This window comes from Pomacea canaliculata, linkage group LG2, assembly GCF_003073045.1.
Source record: "Pomacea canaliculata isolate SZHN2017 linkage group LG2, ASM307304v1, whole genome shotgun sequence".
NCBI classification, from domain to species: domain Eukaryota; kingdom Metazoa; phylum Mollusca; class Gastropoda; order Architaenioglossa; family Ampullariidae; genus Pomacea; species Pomacea canaliculata.
Window position 1 is genome coordinate 27,785,966 of NC_037591.1, and position 19,605 is coordinate 27,805,570.

General features: G+C 41.2%; 1 protein-coding gene across 5 annotated transcripts in view; it reads right to left on the bottom strand.

Annotated features, from left to right (window-relative positions):
* Window positions 1–19,605, bottom strand: part of LOC112557582 (neprilysin-1-like) — a 46,090-nt gene that overhangs the window by 11,280 nt on the left and 15,205 nt on the right. For 3 of the 5 annotated variants that reach the window (XM_025227533.1, XM_025227534.1, XM_025227532.1), the window contains exons 2-5: window positions 16,979–17,097; window positions 10,604–10,948; window positions 8,530–8,660; window positions 319–549 (exon numbers count right to left, since the gene is read on the bottom strand). In XM_025227533.1, the coding sequence (XP_025083318.1) occupies window positions 319–549; window positions 8,530–8,660; window positions 10,604–10,671 (430 nt within the window). In that variant the 5' untranslated portion in view covers window positions 10,672–10,948; window positions 16,979–17,097. Of the gene's footprint in view, window positions 1–318; window positions 550–3,405; window positions 3,605–8,529; window positions 8,661–10,603; window positions 10,949–16,978; window positions 17,228–19,605 lie in introns of those variants that run through there. The other 2 variants (XM_025227531.1, XM_025227535.1) reach the window with 2 other exon arrangements.

Sequence of the window (19,605 nt, forward strand, 5' to 3'; positions counted from 1 at the left end):
ATAAAAAAACCAATATATAGATATTTGTATCCACGAATGTACAGATGCATAAATCTAGGTCCGCCGATTGCGCTCTTCTGTTATGGATCCACACATACAATGGGAGGTCTTTTTGCCGGCAGGAGTGCAAATAATTTGTTATGGCTTCTGTCATATCAGTGTAACTGGGAAAAATCACACAGTTTCTTAGAACAAAAATACTGAAATAAAAATTCAACGTACTGCCGACCTTTTATATATACATGTAGACATAAATATGTAGATACATTGTATATACGATGTACATACGTGCATTCATAAGACACTGGATGGACCTACCCGCTTTGACACAGCCAGCGGTCAAGCATACATCGACATCTTTCTCCGTTTTTTTAGCCAGGGCTGTCTGGGACGCTGAGGCACCATTCCCTCGATGGACATATTTCTCGTCTTGGGAAAGGTGGCTACCTGGGGTGACACCAACTGGTGCTGTGAAGACCGCCGTTTGGTCCATCCCAAGCTGGGACGAGGCAGGTGACTTCCCAAAGTTACCGTTTGCAGAAGCATTCCCTGGAACAGACATCGGACCACTTTGTGTTACAAATGCTTTTAAGAAGTCAAAACTTCTCTTTCATTCAGCCGCAACATGTTTGGGGGTACAACAGGAACATAATCGGATGGTGAAGTCGAAAAAATCGCTGCCAGAGCCCGAGTGCCTCAAGAACTGATTGCATTGACCTCTACAAATGACATCACAGTTTGGGATGGTTGGTGGGTGGATAGAAGGCCAAGTCACGTGTTAGTTGATCCTGCAACGCTCGAGTGTTATAACATTTAAGTGTGTTTCTCTTACTGTGATTCACTCTATCTTATCCACATCCCTGCGTGTGCCTCACAATTGTTTTGCTGTCTTAACCTCACTAATCTCGTGATTGGCAACACCTCGATTGTAAATAGTGGTTTTGGAATCAAGGCTTCCAAGCAATTTGCGAAAAGTTTGTATTGCACTTATTGGAAATTGTGACACCTCTTGGCTCTCGTACCTTATACCAGATAGGATGGTACACCCACACTGTGAAGCAGGCTTGTGACTCAGCCAGGTCACAGAATCTGTGTTGATGCATTTGCCGATCTAAATATAAATACTCTACCTCTGAGTTTTTCTACGACGGCAAGTGTAAGGAAAGAGAGAGGCACACACACAGAGAGAAAGAGATAAAAAGGTAGAAACAACACACGTCTCACATTAATCAAAGATATTTTGACTTCTGACTTTTAGCCGTCTTTGCTAAGTGGGACAGCTAAGAAAAAGAGGGTGGAGGGCACTTAAAAGTCACAATCTCTACATAATTTTCAATGCCAAGGAAGCATACCACTCCAGCGTGTAGGATACAATCTAAAGTGGATTTTTGTTTATTTATTTTCAGATGTCTTTTCAAGAAGTAAGCGTCCAAAAGGAAACAGTTTTAAAAACAGGAATGCTGCCATTCCAAATTAGAGATAGAGTATTCGTTAGCGTGTCAACACTAAATAAGACACGCTTATAGCAAGAACAAAGACTACCATTTATGTAAGCATACAATTATCGAGAAAATTATCTATACTAAAATAAAAATGTAAAATCTAAATTGCCATCTTTTCAACGTTTCTGTTTTCTTTAATATTGTTTGAGATTCACAGAAGATATTTTACCCGGACCAGCTCTACAACTCAATGCAAGGGTCAACCACTTTGCTGCAAGGTTCCTCTTACTACGTCACTACGAAACACGTTTCCGTGCGAACAAAATTTCAGTGGGCACAAAACACAAGGAACACTCGACAGACCCTCCAGGGACCGCTCTGATATCTATGCCGTGAGGTCGTTTCCACGGCTGTTTGTTTTCATACCGATACAGCTCAGCCTCGCATCACACTTGCGAGGGCGATAAAGAAGAGGCTTGTTTGTGGTGGGTTGGTGTTTTTTTTTTTCCTTTACCACGCTCGTGTTTTGTCTCTGTTTCCTGCGAGCAGAGTTTGTATCACAAAATGCAGCATTCGACCGCTGTTGTTAAAAAACTATTTTCCCCGTTTTATAAAGGGCTTGAATGTTAAATGGGAAGTGCATGCCTGTTTGTATGTGTGCATTCATGAGCATATGTGTGTGTGGATGTGTGAAAGAAAAAGCAAGATTGAAGAAATTAAAGAATAAATCTTTAATTGTTTCTACGTATCTCCACCTGTTCGTATGTTATCCCTAGCTTCTGAGAAAAAGTGTTTGCTAAACAATCTTGTGATTTTGAGATTCTAGTCCCTTGGAGTCGAGTCCATATGCACGTATTCGACAGGTACCATTGTGCGCAAAGTTCTGTCAGTCTGAACTTTTTACTCATTTCCCAGTAAATGTTGCTGTACACAAGCTGACAGTAATGCCGTGAACAGCAGGGCGCACTACTCGGCCTTTGTCTCTTCTACTGAGAGCATCATTCATCGAAACCGGGAAATCATAATAAAATAGTTTCAATTGTAATCTAAGATGACAACGGACGGCGGACTTTCTTTGATGAAAATTTAAGTGTCACACTAGGACAGACGTTAGGGTACCAGACCTGGCTGGTCTGTCTCACAATTCTACATTAAAGATAGTTAAAAACATGGATAGGGATCATGTTTCTATATAGGGATAATTAATTAAGCTGACAATGCCATCATCCAAAGCAGACAGGCAAAGCTACAAATCAGTGTAGCAAAACATTTTACAGAGGCGTTAAATGCCACATGTATATCTGTATGGATTTTTTTTCGTCTCATCCTCAAATAATCCCCATTCCTCGCCCCATCTCTTGGTAAAGGAACAAATCATCTATTCTTGCTGCAGAAATCTGCCCAAACATTGTCCTACTTGTTACTTCTTTTCTTATATACGGTACACCCACCCGACTAGTCGCATCTACCAGCACAACACCCGAAAGAGTAAATGCCCCGAGGATGCATTCTAAGTTTCCATCAGCAAGATTTACAGCCACAAGAATAAAAAATATTGCAGCTAGTTGTAGTCTGTAGAATCAAGTCCACGCCTGTGCACACTGTAACTTCTCGCAACGAAAAAAAAATTCTTGCAAAGAACGTGTGCATGTGTCCGAATATATATATACATAAAATATGATGAAGTAACGGTCATCAGATATACTTTCAAAAAGGATGCTTCCATCGTTCCTTCACGATCTCCGCTTTTCTAAGAACGTTTGGTGACATAAATAAAATCATACAAAATCTGTTTTGCTAACGAAGCTCCAGTTTCGAACCTAAAACTCAGGAAACAAGGGTTATAGTTGACAACTGTCCAGCAACCAGAACACCCAAGTTGCTAACTTTCAGTTGCAGACGTTTATCTATCTAACTGCCGCATATACACACGTAACAACAGGACGGATATAGAAGCACTTACGGCAACTGTTGGCTCCCTTTTCTCCTCCCAACGCCTCTCGGACGAAAAGACCAACGGTGACTCAAAATCTTACTTCCCGTTGACAGGAGAGTCCATGCAGCAGGTAGAGGCGGTCTGTGGAACAAGATGGCCGACACACGAAACGCAGGTGAGGAAATGACACAGACTCTGCCCCAGCATCATCACGGCTCTGACATCCGCTGAAAGCAGGGGCCTGGCGCTGGATGCTCGCAAAGAGGGGCAGGTTCTATAAATAATTACCTGAAGGTTTCTTTGTGTTTCGCGCACCTCCATGTGGAGAAGAAAGAAGAAAAGAAGAAACATATATGCCGAGATTTGCAGACGGCATTAACAAGCTTTTTTCGGAATTTATCTAAAGTGCAGGTAAGTTGTTTGGCAGGTGGGGAGGGGGAGAGATACTTCTAAAGAGGTGACCAAAAGTTTCAAAGTAGATCAAGGTCATATGACGTAGGGGTTGACTATGTCGAGGACACAGCGTGCTACGGGAGGTTCCACCACCGCCACCGCCGTCGTCGTGGTCGTTGTCGTTTTGTAGACACCATTCCAAATTCAATGGTTACTTTCCATGCTTGTAAAATGCCTTTTTTTAAAAAATTCCATCGAGGGTTGCCTAATACAAGTCTCGTGGAGTTCGAGAATAATATCGTTGCTGTATGAATGAACAGATGCCAACCGCAAACACATTTTTGCGTGCGTGCAATGGCGTATGCGAGATCCCACGCAGTCACACACGCATTCACACAACTCTCTCTCACACACACACTCACTCACACACAGTGCTTGCATACAATGATACAATGTCAAACGCATAGGTAGACACTGCATGCACACAGAGGGAGTTAAGTATTATTAACCTATTAAAGTGGAACGGTCTGTTATTAATGCAAAGGATTTGGGTTTTTTTTTTTTGTTTTTTTTTTGTTTTTTTTTTTAGTTCAATGCAGATGTAACACAGGTGTCTGTAATGGCAATACTTCCATGTCGCTCACGGTTACAGAAGAAAGATCATCTTTAAAGAACTGTGTGCTTGTAACAGGTCGTCTGCCGTGGAGACAAAACTGTTGCAGCTCGGGAGCTCTTTGATTACAGAGACATAAAAGGTGCACAGAACCGATTGATCACAAGCATTTCATCAAGTTTTCTCAAAAGAAGAAAAAAAGCTTATTCCCTTCCTTTTAGAAATTTGCTTTTCAACTTGTTTTAGAAAACCTAATCACCGTCAGATGTTGAAAGTCTGATATTTTCTTGTGAAAGACCAGCTCTCTCTCTCTGTTCTTGAAAGCCTAGCCCATCACTACTACCCAGACGTAGAACGGAAAACCAAATATTATCGACAAAGACAAAAAGCATGCACTCACTTACTTTGTGTTTAGATATTTTTTAAATTGCCTTAATTTCAACACTTTGATGCATCAGTTACCTAGGTATACTTCTGTCAAACAGCATTCAGTGCATTGGTAAATGCATTTTAAATAGCAACAAAACTTACTTGATTCAAACACGTCATGCAAGTTTTAAAAATTCAATATCTATTCACAAAATGTGGCAACACTGAATTCGTCTGTTTTGATCATGTGTGTTACACTGGGTTACATACATGGGGTTAATAATATATGTGACCTCCTCGTGATATTAACTGCTTAAGACAGGGTGCAGTTATTTCTGTTATTTTTTAATACATGATTTCTTCTCGTGTCAAATGCTCAGACCTAACACAGTGCCATGCAGCTGCCCCCAGGAGTCATGGCAGGCGCGTGACGTCAGTCAGATGCAAGAAATGTCAGAGGGCAGAGACTGTATTTACTTCCCCTGCCTATACATCTCGCACCTGTTGCTATGACCTACCTGCTCCACCGTACTTTGTTTCTGTTGCTAAGTTCAAAGATACACGGGAACAATTCTCTACATGTAGGGTTGGTGTACGTGCATGCAAAGGTGGGATGGGGGAGGCATACACAACGTGTTTATGCACGATACACCATTACCATAAATGCACGTGATAAATGCATGTCCACGCCTCGTGCACGTGTATACGAACGATAAACGTATTTACCTCTGGTAAACCTGTTTATGTTTGGGTTTCCTTTTGGTGTGTGCGCATGTTGTCACTACATATCACTTGTTACAATGCTAGCCGTGCATTCCATCACATGTATCAACCAACAGAATCAGAGGTCACTTTTCCATCCATAAGTTAGCACGGTGAACATAAGTGTTCAAAACAAATGGTTCTAGCCACGCCATTTTAACTTGAAGCGACTGGATTATGTGACGACAAAGCAGTCACCCATATAAACAGATGCTACATGCAGAGAAAGAACTTGGAATAAGATCTGAACCCAGGACAGCCATTCCTCACTGCATTGGTGACAGGTGCTAATCGTTGCGTCGCCGGTCCGTCCGCCGAGTTCATAAAGAAATATTAACAACAACAATAATCCCTTGTGCTTTCAAGATACAAACATCACCACGAACAGTTGGAGGTTAAGGTCAGGTCAGGTCAAAAAGCCAGTGAGTGGTCAAAGCTACACTCAGTGTGAAAGCAATGTAAGGGCGAAAATTATCTCTTAATTAGATGTGTTCATGATTTTATGATACCAGATGGAAAGTCAAATGCGGAAATGCGTCCAATGAGACAGAAACTTCCTATTTATGGCGTATCAGGCGTGAGCTTTTAGCAAACAATAATATCAAGCTTTAATTATGTGCCAAAAAGCATCAGCAACCAAAACCACACTTCTAACTTTTTACTCGTATCCTCTACTCACGTAGCCCACAGTAATATGGATCTTTTAGTATTGCTAATTTTTTAAAAATACAAATGTAGTTACCTAAACGCAGCTATCAAAAGTAAAGACAAACATTGCATCTGTAACAACAACAACAACAACAACAACAACAACAACAACAACAACAACAACTGTAAGCATTACATAATCATGTACTCGTGTTTAAAACCCAGCCTTCCATATTTCGTCACCTGTCGATACAACTAAGCATACTGCTAGTGTTCACCAGACCTCCTGCATAGAAAGGCGAGGAGTTTGCACCATTTGGGAATATTCTTCCCTGCTGAAATAATTTCCCTTTTTGACTTCAGCTTTACAAAAAGAAAAGCTCTAAGAAAAAATCCAAAACCTCTCGAAAACCATTCCCTTAAGGTTTGTGCCGCAGGCATCACGGAGGTGCACAGCGGTGATGTATCTTTCTTTCTTTTAAAAAGTATGAGTTTCAGAAAGCCATTCTCTTCTTTTTCTTCTGCTCTGTTTCTACACTTTCTTGGGTGATAGAAAATTTAGAAGAGAAAGAACAAAAAAAAAGAACATTACCAAGAGCGAGAACAAAAAAGAAAGAAAAAAATAATGAAAAGAGCAAGGAGAGATCGGTTATTTCTCTACGACTATACTATTGCACTAAGGTCTAAAGATGTGGAATAATTTTATTTTTTCTTGAGTAAAATAAAAAAAAAGATTTTCTAAATATTTGATACTTCAGGTACTCTGTGCTCGGCAGCTACAAAATTTTCATTACACACGTGCTTAACAAGCCGTTTACCCGACTGCTCCCTCCCTGTGCGCCGTGCAGTCAAGCGGAGAGGCTGGCAGTGATGGCGTCTTCATGTCTACCTGTACCTGGTTACCACTCATCGCAAGCGATGGAAATCGCAGACTGCTTCAGACTGGATGGAGACAATCGTATCCACTTTACCACCAGGGTAGTTACGACAGCCGTTAAAGACAAGCCACTAGAATGGATGGCGGGCTTTAGAGAAATGAGGATCTTTACATAAAACCCGAGTTGTTGCCGCCTGGCCAGGCAGACATCTGCGTGTTTCCATGTCCTAGTTACATGTTTGGGTCACGTGCAAACCTCATCCATCCTGGCCCCTGGCTCTGTTCTAATCGTCGCACGGACCCAGCTGTCGGCAGAACAAAAGCGCGCGCACTGCCGCCGTAGACAAATCATCGGTAAAGATTATCGCGATGACATGTTTGCTGATGTGCGTGGCGGGGATTTTTCAATGCATTCAGCTTATCTAATCCCTCCGATCCTCTAATCTGCACTGATTGACTCACTCGCTCACTCACTGACTGATTCATTCTCACGCGCGCGTGTAAGGGAGGACGAAGCTGCGGAGGGATGGTCTTTAATAATTAACCTCCTTAATAAAATTTAATCGATTTACTCTGATGCTTGCTTATTTGATCAGTGCGTACTTTCATTCTTTTCTTTATTGTTTGTAGCTCTAAGGTAGAGTAATTTTTACTCGGCTCCTTCTCGTTGTGTGTTTCTAGTCTCCCGTTGTTTTATTTCTTCGATCGGTCAGTTTTTTTTCTCTTTTTTACTATTTTCATTCTTTGTAGTTCATGTTTCTACTCTTTTCCCTTTATTTTCTTTTTCTTTCCTTTCTACCATTTTTATATTTTGTATTTTCTGTTTCTTTCCTTCATTTTTTTATCCAAACTTTTACACAAACATCATCCAAAATCTTTCTGCTGCAGGAATGAAATTTGATAATGATATATAAAAGGAAAGAAAACAGAAAAAAATGTGGACAGGAAAGTAAAAGATAAAATATTGGATTTCATTGCAATGGGTTTTGAAAAAAGTACTTTCACCTACAAACCCTAAAATCGGACAACACTTCTAAAGCGCGTTCATCAGTTTCCCACAACAAGGGTTGCATTGTTTGTGTCAGAGAGAAGCACTCGGGCGCTGCTCAAGCTCCGTGACCAGTTCCAAATGTTATGCAAGGGTGCCGCGAGAGTGGAAAACACATTTACAGTTATTTATCATTGCCACACATGGCTTATCGCATGTTTTGAGTTAAACTACTCCTTGTTTTTAAAACTTAAATTTGAAAAATACGCAAATAATACACGCAAACACACAAGGACGCACGCACTTCCAAAAACAAACAATAATAAGCATGCCTCCCAGCCTACACACACAGACACTCGCGCGAACACGCACACGAACCGGAGTTTCCTCAGGACGTGAAATCGTGGTCATCACCAGGTTTTTTACCCTCCAAAAATAGACATTTTCTGTCAAACTAAAGCATATCTAGATGACAAGCATTCCTGTCCAAGCACGCCTTACCCAGGTGTATGTTCTGTGCTGCCAAGATGACCACTAGCACCAGGATTATGGTGGACAACAGGACGCATATACCAGCCAGCAGGAATTCCAGCCGCGTCCATTTAGACCTGTCACCGCCAGCACCTGTGCCACTGAAAAAAAAAACCAGGAGAATTGCTAAGACAACTGCACTTAGATGTACATGTATACATGTATTCAAAAAAAAAAAAAAAGGTAAAGATAGTTCCGTGACCTTTGGGAGGACAGCCCTTCCCTGGGGGTCAGAGGGTTGTGGCCATATCCTCTCCCTCTCCGATTTGCATTCCAGAACCCATTAAGGTGTCAGGTACCTACTCAACAGCTTAGTTAGTAAAAGATAGCACGCAACGCCAAATGGGTATCGAACCGTTCTTCTCTGATTTCGGAATCCAGTAGTCAAGCCAGTCGGCTAGCCACGTATGTAATCACGTAGTTACGATCGAGTCCGAGACGTCTATATGGATGTGTCCTGCACACATTTTCTCTTGGTATTTATATTTTTCATGTGGTCTTGTGTCATAAGTGTACAAAAGTATATTTATTTATAAAAATACGAAAGACACAGAAGCTTTCTTCTATTTACGTGCCCTCCTGTTTTTACTCTCACAACACTATCGTACAACACACTGAATCACAAAGCTTTAACCTTTTCTGCCAGCACCAAGCGATGTTTACGATAATTTTATTGTTTGACCTTCTGCAAAACAGCCAATAACATTTTTGTTGACCTGGCGAGAACCGTTAGACGCCACAAGTCCTCCACAGCGCCTCCCGGCAACTGACTGAACCCGCGACAATAGAATAAGGACACCGTGGTCAGTCTGGCTGCACGCCATCCACACACACAACGACTGCTACTGACTATAAAATACTTAATGTACCCACACACAGGGATTGCTACTAACTGTAAAATACACTTACGATGGTTAGTATATACGACATTAATGAGAGAAAATCAAGGAGAGAAAATGCTTTTAAAGCCAAGTACATGTTTCCAGTTGACTTTTATTTATTTAGTTATTTATTTATTAGTCTGTTTTTGTTGTTAGTTTTTTTTTTTTTTTTTTTTTTTTTTTGGTCCGTCTCCCTATTCGTCATGAGTGCCGATGTCTCTGCCTTTCCAGACGTTTTGTCCTCGTGACTCTCTACCTATGTAGGCTCAGTGCAGAAGTGACTAAAAGACAGTTGACAGACTAAAGATATTTATACAGTCAGACACTACAGATACACGCAGAACCATTGGTTTACTGGCCACTAATGTCTGAAAGGAATTTTCTCATACCTATCTCACTTTTCCTTGACTTACATCACTACACCGGCAACAAGACGCTTGACCAACGGGACCATTATGGAGGGTTAAAACCAGATACACTAGTTGAGGAAGAAAAACAAGTAGTGGCATTCTTGGTACCAAGTGTCTTACAAAGACGTACTCCACCAATGCTTTGTTTGTTTGGTTTTCTTAAAATTAAATTCTGCCCTCATATTCGTGAACAATGGCTGCCTTTCACTGTGACCAGTTGAGCGTGCCATGGGGAGGATCATTTTGAGCGCCATGAAATCTGGTCCACAAACACAGAAAAGGAGAACATGGGAGCGTCTGGACCTGCGCATTCAAAATATTCTGATACCTGACAGAAAGATCGATGCGGTTGCAAAAGATATAAAGAATGCAAACGCAATCAATTATGTTCGTTAACCCAAGGCCATTTGGAAAAAAAATGTTTCCCTGTCGATAACACCAGCGATGAAGAGAAACAGAAACGCATCAAGCTGTCAACAGAGTGAACAATATCATAACACATTGATCTCCTGACACAGGCGGCGGTCCCTTTGTAAACATGATACCCGCTCAAGAGATGACTATCAGCACAAAGCCAGAGCAAGAAAGAGGTTAACTGCGCGTGCAGTCCCCCATGAATGGTTACAACAAAATGTGTAGCTGTAGGGTCACAACATCTAAACAAATGCCAAGTACAACATGTCATTCAAAATAAACTGAAAGGGAAAATCAAACTGAGATACTGAAATAAATGAATTGCTGAAAATGTCTTACGGTGCGAAGGACATCTGCGGCCTGCCCTCCTCTGTGGTAACGTAGCTGGCCTTGCCGTTCATCTGCATTTCAGAAGCTTGGTCCGTGAGGTCCCCGATGGTGAGAGTACCTCTAGGGGTAGCACGTGGGCCCGAGTGTCTGTGGGATTACTCCTCGGTGTCTCTGGTGAGCCTGGCGGGTCTGTAGGCGACTCTGCTGATTCTCGGTGTTGGACACATCAAATCAGATTCCCCGGTCCAGATGCCTTCACACTTGGCCAGTGGCCAGACCAGACAGAGGCAGCCGCAAATCCTGAAGTCGGGTGTGCAAGAAGGTTGCGATTGCCCGAAGTCAGTCGAGGGTAAACTGCACAAGTCAAGAAAAAAAATTACATGCTTAGACAACTACACTTTTCACCTGATAGTGGATGAAAAGACTTCAAAGCACGGGTAAAAAACAAACACAAGTAAGAAAAAAGAGAAAGGTCAGTTTAATGTTATCCAACATTCAAGACGGGGAATAAATCTTGTGTTTCTTCACAAGTCTAAGCTAACCTTGCAAGATGAGCCAAAGTGGAATTAGCCAGCGATGTCTTCAAAAACAACTTAGATGCGTGCCAAAAAATTGAAAGAAACCAAAAGACAAGCGGATAAATTGAGAGAAAGCCAGACAACCAGAGTCTCCTAGTTTGTTGTTAACAGGGAGGAAAGCTATTGGAACATGAGTTCTGGCACCTAGAGTGTACTGCGCAATAAATAAGTAAATAACAGCACGAGCAGTAGACGACTGAACATACCTGCGCAGTTTTCGTGGTAACTACATTTTATTTTCGTTGTTTAAAGACAAATTACCAGTAGCAATCAGCTGGTTTAGCAAATAGATTGTTTCTGATGCCCAAAGGATTTGTAGAAAATTGTCCTTGCCATCACACTAATTAAATTTGACATCAGACGTAAATATTTAGTTTTCTACAGAAATATGGCCGCGATCAATCTGTTTACTGGTCTACGACACAGGTCAACGGGTGCTGTCTATGGCGACTATGTCTATGAAGCATGGAGTGCTTTCAGAGGAGGTGATCCAGTGGGTACGGGCACTGCTTTCAGGGTACTTGTATACAGGGTACGGGGACTGATCTCGGGGTAGACATATACGTTTCGGAGTGATACACATGAGCAGTCTGCGATTGGAAACAAAATTAACCAATGTTTTGTTTCTTTTTTGTTTTGATTGTTTGATTGTTTTTAGTTCCCTGGAGCCCATGCCAATATTAATTTTTTTGGCTAGACCGAGTCGCGATTATAGGTTTTTTTTTCCTATCCATATACTCTACGCATGTGCAGACTATAGTTTTGTGAGTATAGGTTACAGGTTAAATTCTTAACGCATCTTTATTATTTTTTGGTGTACTCGTTTTGGTTTCTATATATTATGTAAATATTGTGTGTGTGAGTGTGTGTTGTGAGTTAATGCGTAAGATAGCATTAGTGTTTAAGTGAGGGTTAGTGTTTGGATGTAGGATTTCGCTAAAGAATGATCGAGCAGACGACACGCTTTGTCAAAATTAAGGCTTACAAGGCTAGCAACCTCCTTGGACATTTGGCGCATGCGTAGAACATGTACATTGAGTGGAAAAAATACAGTCGAGGCCTGAACTTCTGACCGACACGCAGCTGTATTTTGAAAACAAGACCCTTTGACCTCAGCGTTCAAGGGGTCAGTTTATTCGATTTGTTTATCCCAAGGGTTTGAGCTTTGAGATAACATTGATTTCATTACTTGTGTGTTCTACTGTGGCGTTAAGGCTGCGACCCACCCCGCCAATCTCTCCTCTTTCCTCCTTCCTTTCCATGTTTAGACAAAGTCAATAGAAACATTCGAGCTCAAATTGCTCTTATTTGCCAGGCTTATACCTAGTTAATAAAACATTCAAGCTCAAATTTCTCCTTCTTCCCACCGGACTCGGGACAACTGCGATGGCAATAAAGGTGATAAGTGTCACATGCCTGACTGATAACTGCGATTACAATATATAATATATGTAACACAGGTCCTGCTTGATTTTTAATAAAGTATTTGTTAACTTTTTTCTTTTCTATCAACTTACCGCTAATTTTAAATATATATTCATTTAAACTTTCTGGCCATTGTCAAAAGATGATTGCGTTTTCCTGACTTTAATTTCATTTAGCTAGGTTTTCGTTTCATTTCAGTTAAATGTGTTTGCATTATTTTTTATTGTTGTAATAAGGAGCTCAGTAGCTCCACCTTCAAGAATCATTATCGTATGCTTTACCAGGCGTTAAGAAACGAACCTAAAGGCCCCCCAAAAAGCCGAACTGTTTGACAGTTTCTGAAAGATTATTCAAGTTTCTCTTTCAAGCGATGGGTAAGACTTCTTTTCTCGCCTTGCTACGAAAGGTTTGCTGGTCAAGAAACATCGGAATCTCTTGAATTTCTCAATAAAAACATTAAAAGTTCACAACTCATTCTTGAGACAAACAGCGCTGTATTGGGTTAACTTTCCATTCCCGTTGAGTTTGATGCTTTATCCCCAGACTGGCCTTTAAATCATGACAAAGACATTTTCAATAACCGAAGACAAGCACAACAAGATTTTTTCCCCCTCCATCGAAAATGTCAGCAACTCCTGAAGGTAAGCGCATTGCATGCAGGTGAGAAGAACCCCTGAACTTCTGGGGAAGCAGGCGTCTAGCGATTTCACTAACAGCCTTTCAAAGCGTTCAATATGGATTCCGCCGACCGCGGTGTTGTCAGCGATGGAGATCGACAAAAGATAGGTTTACCGTCCTGGTGCTAATGCCTTGGCCTTTCTACAAAGTTTAGCGACACACAGACTATAACATCGACTGTCTGCGAGTGAGAGTTGTCACCAGGACCAACAACGGGTCTGGGCAACAGGGAAGAAGCCGATCAGTCCTAGAACAATGGCGACAAGGCGTGCAGAGTCCTCGTCCCACAGAACATGAAATCGTTCAGAGACACACGAAGATCGATGCTAGGCTTACAGATTATTTCCTTCGATCATTCGGGGTGGGCACTCGTTTTATTTCCTCTGTAAAAACTATGTTGGTGTAAACTATCGCCTGCTCTTCAGTTTACACTCGCTGGTGGTCATGGTCGATGTACATGGGTGTCTCGGCCTCTCTCCACACGAAGTCCGACTCTCGCTGCCATGGAGGTTGTACATTACATGGATGCATCTCCTTTGTATTACCTTTCAGTAGACTTACTTTGGTACTGTTTGATTTTTTTTTTTTTCTTTTTGCTAAATTGTCATTTGTTTATTTTCCTTCAAGTTTAAATTTTACTGTCACGAACATTAATCCCAGTGACAATTTCCATGTAGAAAAAAGAAAGCATTAAATTAATAAATTTGTCTACCAATAAACCGAAATAAAATGTATAGACTTTAAATCCTTAAACTGTCCACTTTTTCACCATTTAGAACAGATTAGTGACAAGGGTTCAGTAGTATTTTTTTTATATTTTCCTTTTACTCTCTAAAGTTATAAAATTCTGCTGACGACTTACTAAAAACATGGTCACGAGTATGTTGTCAGGCTAAAGCATTGAGGTCGTCTGTTAATTAGGAACATCCGTGAACATCAGTATTATTGCAGTTTTAACATCCTTCTGTGCATAGTCAACCTGTAGGCTTCTATCTCGAGAACAAAAGGTGAAATAATTTAATAAGAAAAACGTTGAAGCTATCCTGGTCACAAACTGTAGAAAATTCCAGAACGAAGGTCGAGATTGCTGTACAAGGCATTTATAGACGATGTTAATCCTAATCAGGATTTACAGATAATCAGATCATATGCATAAAATTCATGACCAACTTCCTGTGGAGGAAACAGGTCATTAAACACGATATTCTCACACATGCAAGCTTCTCTTTGCAACAAAAAATGTCAAAACCAAAAAATCTAGAAGCCAGCAGAAGCATGTAAACATCTGATTGCAGGGCAGACTGTAAGATACAGAGTGTCATCGGGGTCTTCTGTCAGAACTACAAGAGTTGATAAGCTGTTGAGATGGTTTGTGGTATTAAGGCTCTGTCACACGATGTTCAGAAAAATATATTTTCTTGAAACTGTTTCTAAAAGTCTTTTTCGCTAGTGTGACATACATCCGCGAGATGTTTGACAATTTGTTTCCCTCGTGTTCAACATTTTATCATTTGCTGCATTTGTGAGACTGGATTTCTTTGTTTCTTAACACAATGGCCGCCAAAGCCGATGGCCTGCTCTGACACCAGAGTTTTTACCGATATTTGATTGAAACTGTCCACAGCCAGCAGGAGATCTGGAGCTTTGGGATCCACATATCGAAATAAATAATTTCAATCAAGCCTTTGTGTCTCTAGGCAGCTAGAGGTCTGTGTGACTACAATAATCAAATGTACAGGTATGCCTTCACCTTTAGTCAATACAATGCCACAACTCATGATGATCCCTTTGCCCGTGTCAAATCACAAAAACTGCAAGTTGTACATTGATACTGGATATGTTGCTGTGTAAAGACCTTTCTTCACAGAATAAATATTGTCAAAGGTTTGAAAAAGTGATTTGTAAAGGTCACAGAAGTACAGTGGCTGGAAACTTTAGTCAAAATGTTGAACTAACTCCAGCTTCATTGCCCGTACATTGAAATCCATTTGCCAATACAATGGTACTATGGGGAAAATTAGAGGTTTGATGTTTCGGCACTTTCCTAAAAGCAGCCTACAAAGCGCGAACATAAAATAGTTCCGAAAACAAATTCGTCCGTGTGGAATCCCAACAAAAAAGTTTCTTTCCCGGAATGGTTTTGAAACCGTTTTTCTTACGTTTAACAAAAACGTTTCCGAAACGTTTTATTTATTTTGTGATTGGAGTGACACAGCCTTTAGAATGGCTGCATGGTCGTGCGTAGAGACGATTCTGGTTGTGTCGTCGATAAAACGAAGGAAATGTTGTAAATAATCATCCAGGTGTACAGACTCAAGCCAGGTGCTGATAAACCGTGACCATCTCGCTTGGAGGCGCCTCCTGGGGCTTCCTGCTCTCCTGCTCGGTGTTCTAGGATCACGTGGCATCGCTATGGTGGGCACCAGAAAAACCACGACACGGGGAGAGAGAAATAACTGGGAGGGTGGAGGGCTGGCAGACAGAGGGAAAGGGGGAAGGACAGATTGCGTGTCTTGAAACCCTTCACCTGATTATGCACGTCGGGAGGTCTGCATGTATTTCAATTATTTGTCATCAGATAATGCTGCACAGCAGCCTCAGAACCTGAATTTGCGCCAGGCTGCAGGATGGAGGTCTTTCAGGATAACCAAATGTAAAGGAAATGTAGCACCAAATAAATTTTAATTTAAGAATTATGAAAAATAAAATGAACAATATTATTTTAAAACACAGTTTTTAAAGATATGAACCGTAAAATGAATATTAAGGAGCTTTTTGATGAAAAAGACCCAACCAATTAATCTCGGAAAGAAACCCACTTTTCGTTTTTATTCAATTAAAGATGACTTTTCATCAAAGCAAAATTACATAGTATTTCACAAAATCGCTCAAAACTCTTAAGATTAGACATATTTAAAACAGATTTAATGAAAAAATGTTCTTCCTCGATGTTGGAGTAGTAAATGTTTTCCTCTGTATGAAAACGTTGTTGTTGATAAAGGACAAACACTCAGATTTGGATCTTGAGTTATACAATATGGCAAGAATTTATTTAAATGTCATTGCCCGAAGATATATAATTATGGTCATCACATTCTTGACAATCCCCATTTTCAAACCCGCAGTTGGCACTAAATGAACTGATTTATGTACACGATGTGCAAAGAAGAAATTTCTCTCGGTGCTCATGTCCTTCCACCACACACACACACTCACACACAACATATATCACCCACATTTGGCCACCATACACTACACACCACATACATATCACAATTATTGCTTGCATACATTTGCCCAAACACACATGCACGAACATGCAATCGCTCACACACGTTACACCACACACACTGTATACAAAGTGAAGGAAATACATTCAACGTTTAGTTCTAATGCCACGAAAGCCACAAAATAACTTATCTTACGAAAAAAAAAAAATTTAAATGTGAAATAAAAGTAAAATATCAAAGACCGTACAAACTTTACTAAAAACGATAATGTAAACTCTCGTTAAAAGCAATTCATTTACTCTTTTTTTAAATGCTTGAAACTGGAAGGACAATCCCAGAAAACCGTTATTGAAAATAAAAACCAAACAAACCAGGCAATAAATCTTGGTAAAGGTCTGCGGTTTTTATTTTTCTTCCAGACAAACACATGTTTCCAATAATTGATGTAATCCGCTGAGAACGATTGTACTCACCTTTTAACGCTCGGAATCGTGAAATGGCAGACAATCCACAAAGAGGACTACGTCTGTGGTGCCGGCTCGACACGAACCCTGGGTGTGAGCCTGTGGCTCGTCAGATGTGTGTGCAGCGTCTGAAAGGAGAGAAACTCGGTCAGAAACGGCCAACTTAATTCTTCCTCGCGGGGTGCGCGCTCGCTCGCGCGCGAGAGAAAGTGTGTGTGACTGTGTGGATGAGCGAACGTCTGGTCGTGGTACGTGCGTTCCCTGTTGTAGAGACAAGCGTTGGCAGCGCCCTCTGGTGATCGGCGCGCGCGCGTGAGGACATGCGTACGAGCAGATCGTTTCTGTTGACGGCCGCTGACATCAGGGTGGTGGTTCCAATGGAATCAGCCACAGATGTGCATAGGTACACATTTCTTTTGGTGCGTGCCCACCCTGTTAGTAACCCCTACCCCAATCCACCAGCCCTCATGTCTGTCCGTTCGTCTGGCTGGCCGGCTGTTTAGTCTCTGGAAGGCGGACTGAGGAATACGTGTCCTCACTATCAGACCGAGAATGCAAGTCGCCAAACACCACTAGCAATGTATTCCAGTTGGTTCTCCATCGGGTAGAAAGGATCACCTAGAATCCACTCAAACACACAGTCACTCTCTCTACACACTCTCTCTCTCACACACACAGACACAATATCGTCAACACAAAATACAAGAAGACACAGACACATGGGGGTGGATTATGGATTAACATACCCACACACAGACAGACTGACAGGCAGGGATGGAAGGACAGGCTGTATTGATAACCTCACATCCTTGTGGATGTATCGGCATGAACATGCTAACGATTTCTTGACGATGACAAATCCGTCTCTAGTTTCTGAAAGCAAAGGAAAATGAAACCAGGTGAAAATCGATCGCAAAGCAATGCTGGCAACGTAGTATGCCAGTGATTGTTAACAACACTCCTCATCCGGAGGTGTTCCGGGTACAGGGGAAAGACGAAGCTGTAATACAGAAACAAGTATGTCAATGGAGACAGACAGACAGACAGACAGACAGACAGACAGACAGACAGACAGACAGACAGACAGACAGACAGACAGACAGACAGACAGACAGACAGACAGACAGACAGACAGACAGACAGACAGACAGACAGACAGACAGACAGACAGAATTTGAAATAAAGGACCCGAGAAAAAGCTACCCCTGAGGTAACAAATTCCCTTAACTCAAACAGGCGAGGTGGACAAAGAGAAAGTAGCGCTATGGACCAAAAGAGCAGTAAACTGGGATGTGACCTTCTGACCTGCATAGTCTTTACGATTGGCCGATAAATCTACCGTTCCATGGACCTGATTTAAGCGTCAATCTTCCAGCTTTCCAAAACGAGGACTCGTGGGCCTCATGGTTACAAGGAAGAATGAGAGCTTCAAAAAGAAATTCAAATCACACAGACACTCTGTGTGCGGAGTACAAATGATTACAAATGTCATCAAGCGGCCAGACTCTCGTTACTTTTCTTTGAAAGCGAAAAATCATTGAAAAGTTGTATCTTTTATGTCCTTATACATAGTTCCAATAGGAATATAGAATTATGTTATAGGTGCTCCAAATATGCAGGAAGATATGGTGAAGTGTGCTATAACTGTTATAAGATCGTTGACAATGTCATTGTAATAGTCATGTAAACGTAATCATACACCTATATTTTGCATTTGGTATTTACAAAAAATAATTTAATAGGTCTTTGTCAGAGTTCAGGCTTTTAAATGTTCTGAGGAATGCTTATATAAAAGCGTGTTCCGTTTAAATGTGGTGCATAAACATGGCTGTTTGTTCACACCCTGAAATATCAAACCGAGAACCTGTCTTCTGAGCATCTTTATGCTCCTGCAAGCCATCCCAGGCCTGCCAAAGGCACCATCCAGAGCATCCATGAGAGTCTCTTCAAATTCTGCATTATACGCGCAACTCTAAACCCTTGCTTTCGTTTCCCGATGTTTTTTTCCTGATAAAAAGATTTGCTTGTTTATCGCCAAGATGAGCTCTTTCGCGAGAAGTTAATGAGATTTTATAGTATTTTTAACTGTGGCTGTGTAGTAAATGCAGAAATTTTCTTGCCGTTACTCTTTTTTGTTTTTTTTTTTAAATAAAGGTTTGAACTTGCTCTTTCGCTGCATCGGAAATTCATGTTGAAATTTAAAAAAATGTATGCCAAGCATCGTGTCAAGCTATACCGAAAACGAAGAAAGAGTTTTAGAAAGATGTGTGTGCAAAACTGTCTACTTAAAAATTTAGTTTTAGCGAAGAGAAAAAGTAATTGTTTTCTTTTTGTGTACAAAATTTGTGGACAGCAAAAGGGGACAGATATAGGTCTTTGTCTTTGAATTAAACATGCCCCTACGCTGACTACTCAAATAATAAGTCTTGCAAACGGTTTCACGATCCTTTCACAGAAATAATCGCAGTTCCATAGCCGACAACACCGTCCCTCACAGCTGATGTAACCACCATCTGGCAAGTGACAGAATCAGTTCACACGACAAAGCAGGCACGCTCACCTTGCGACTGCTACACTCACCAGACTCTCACTACCGACCCCGTCACCAGCTCCGCACCTGATCCAACAGCTAGGAA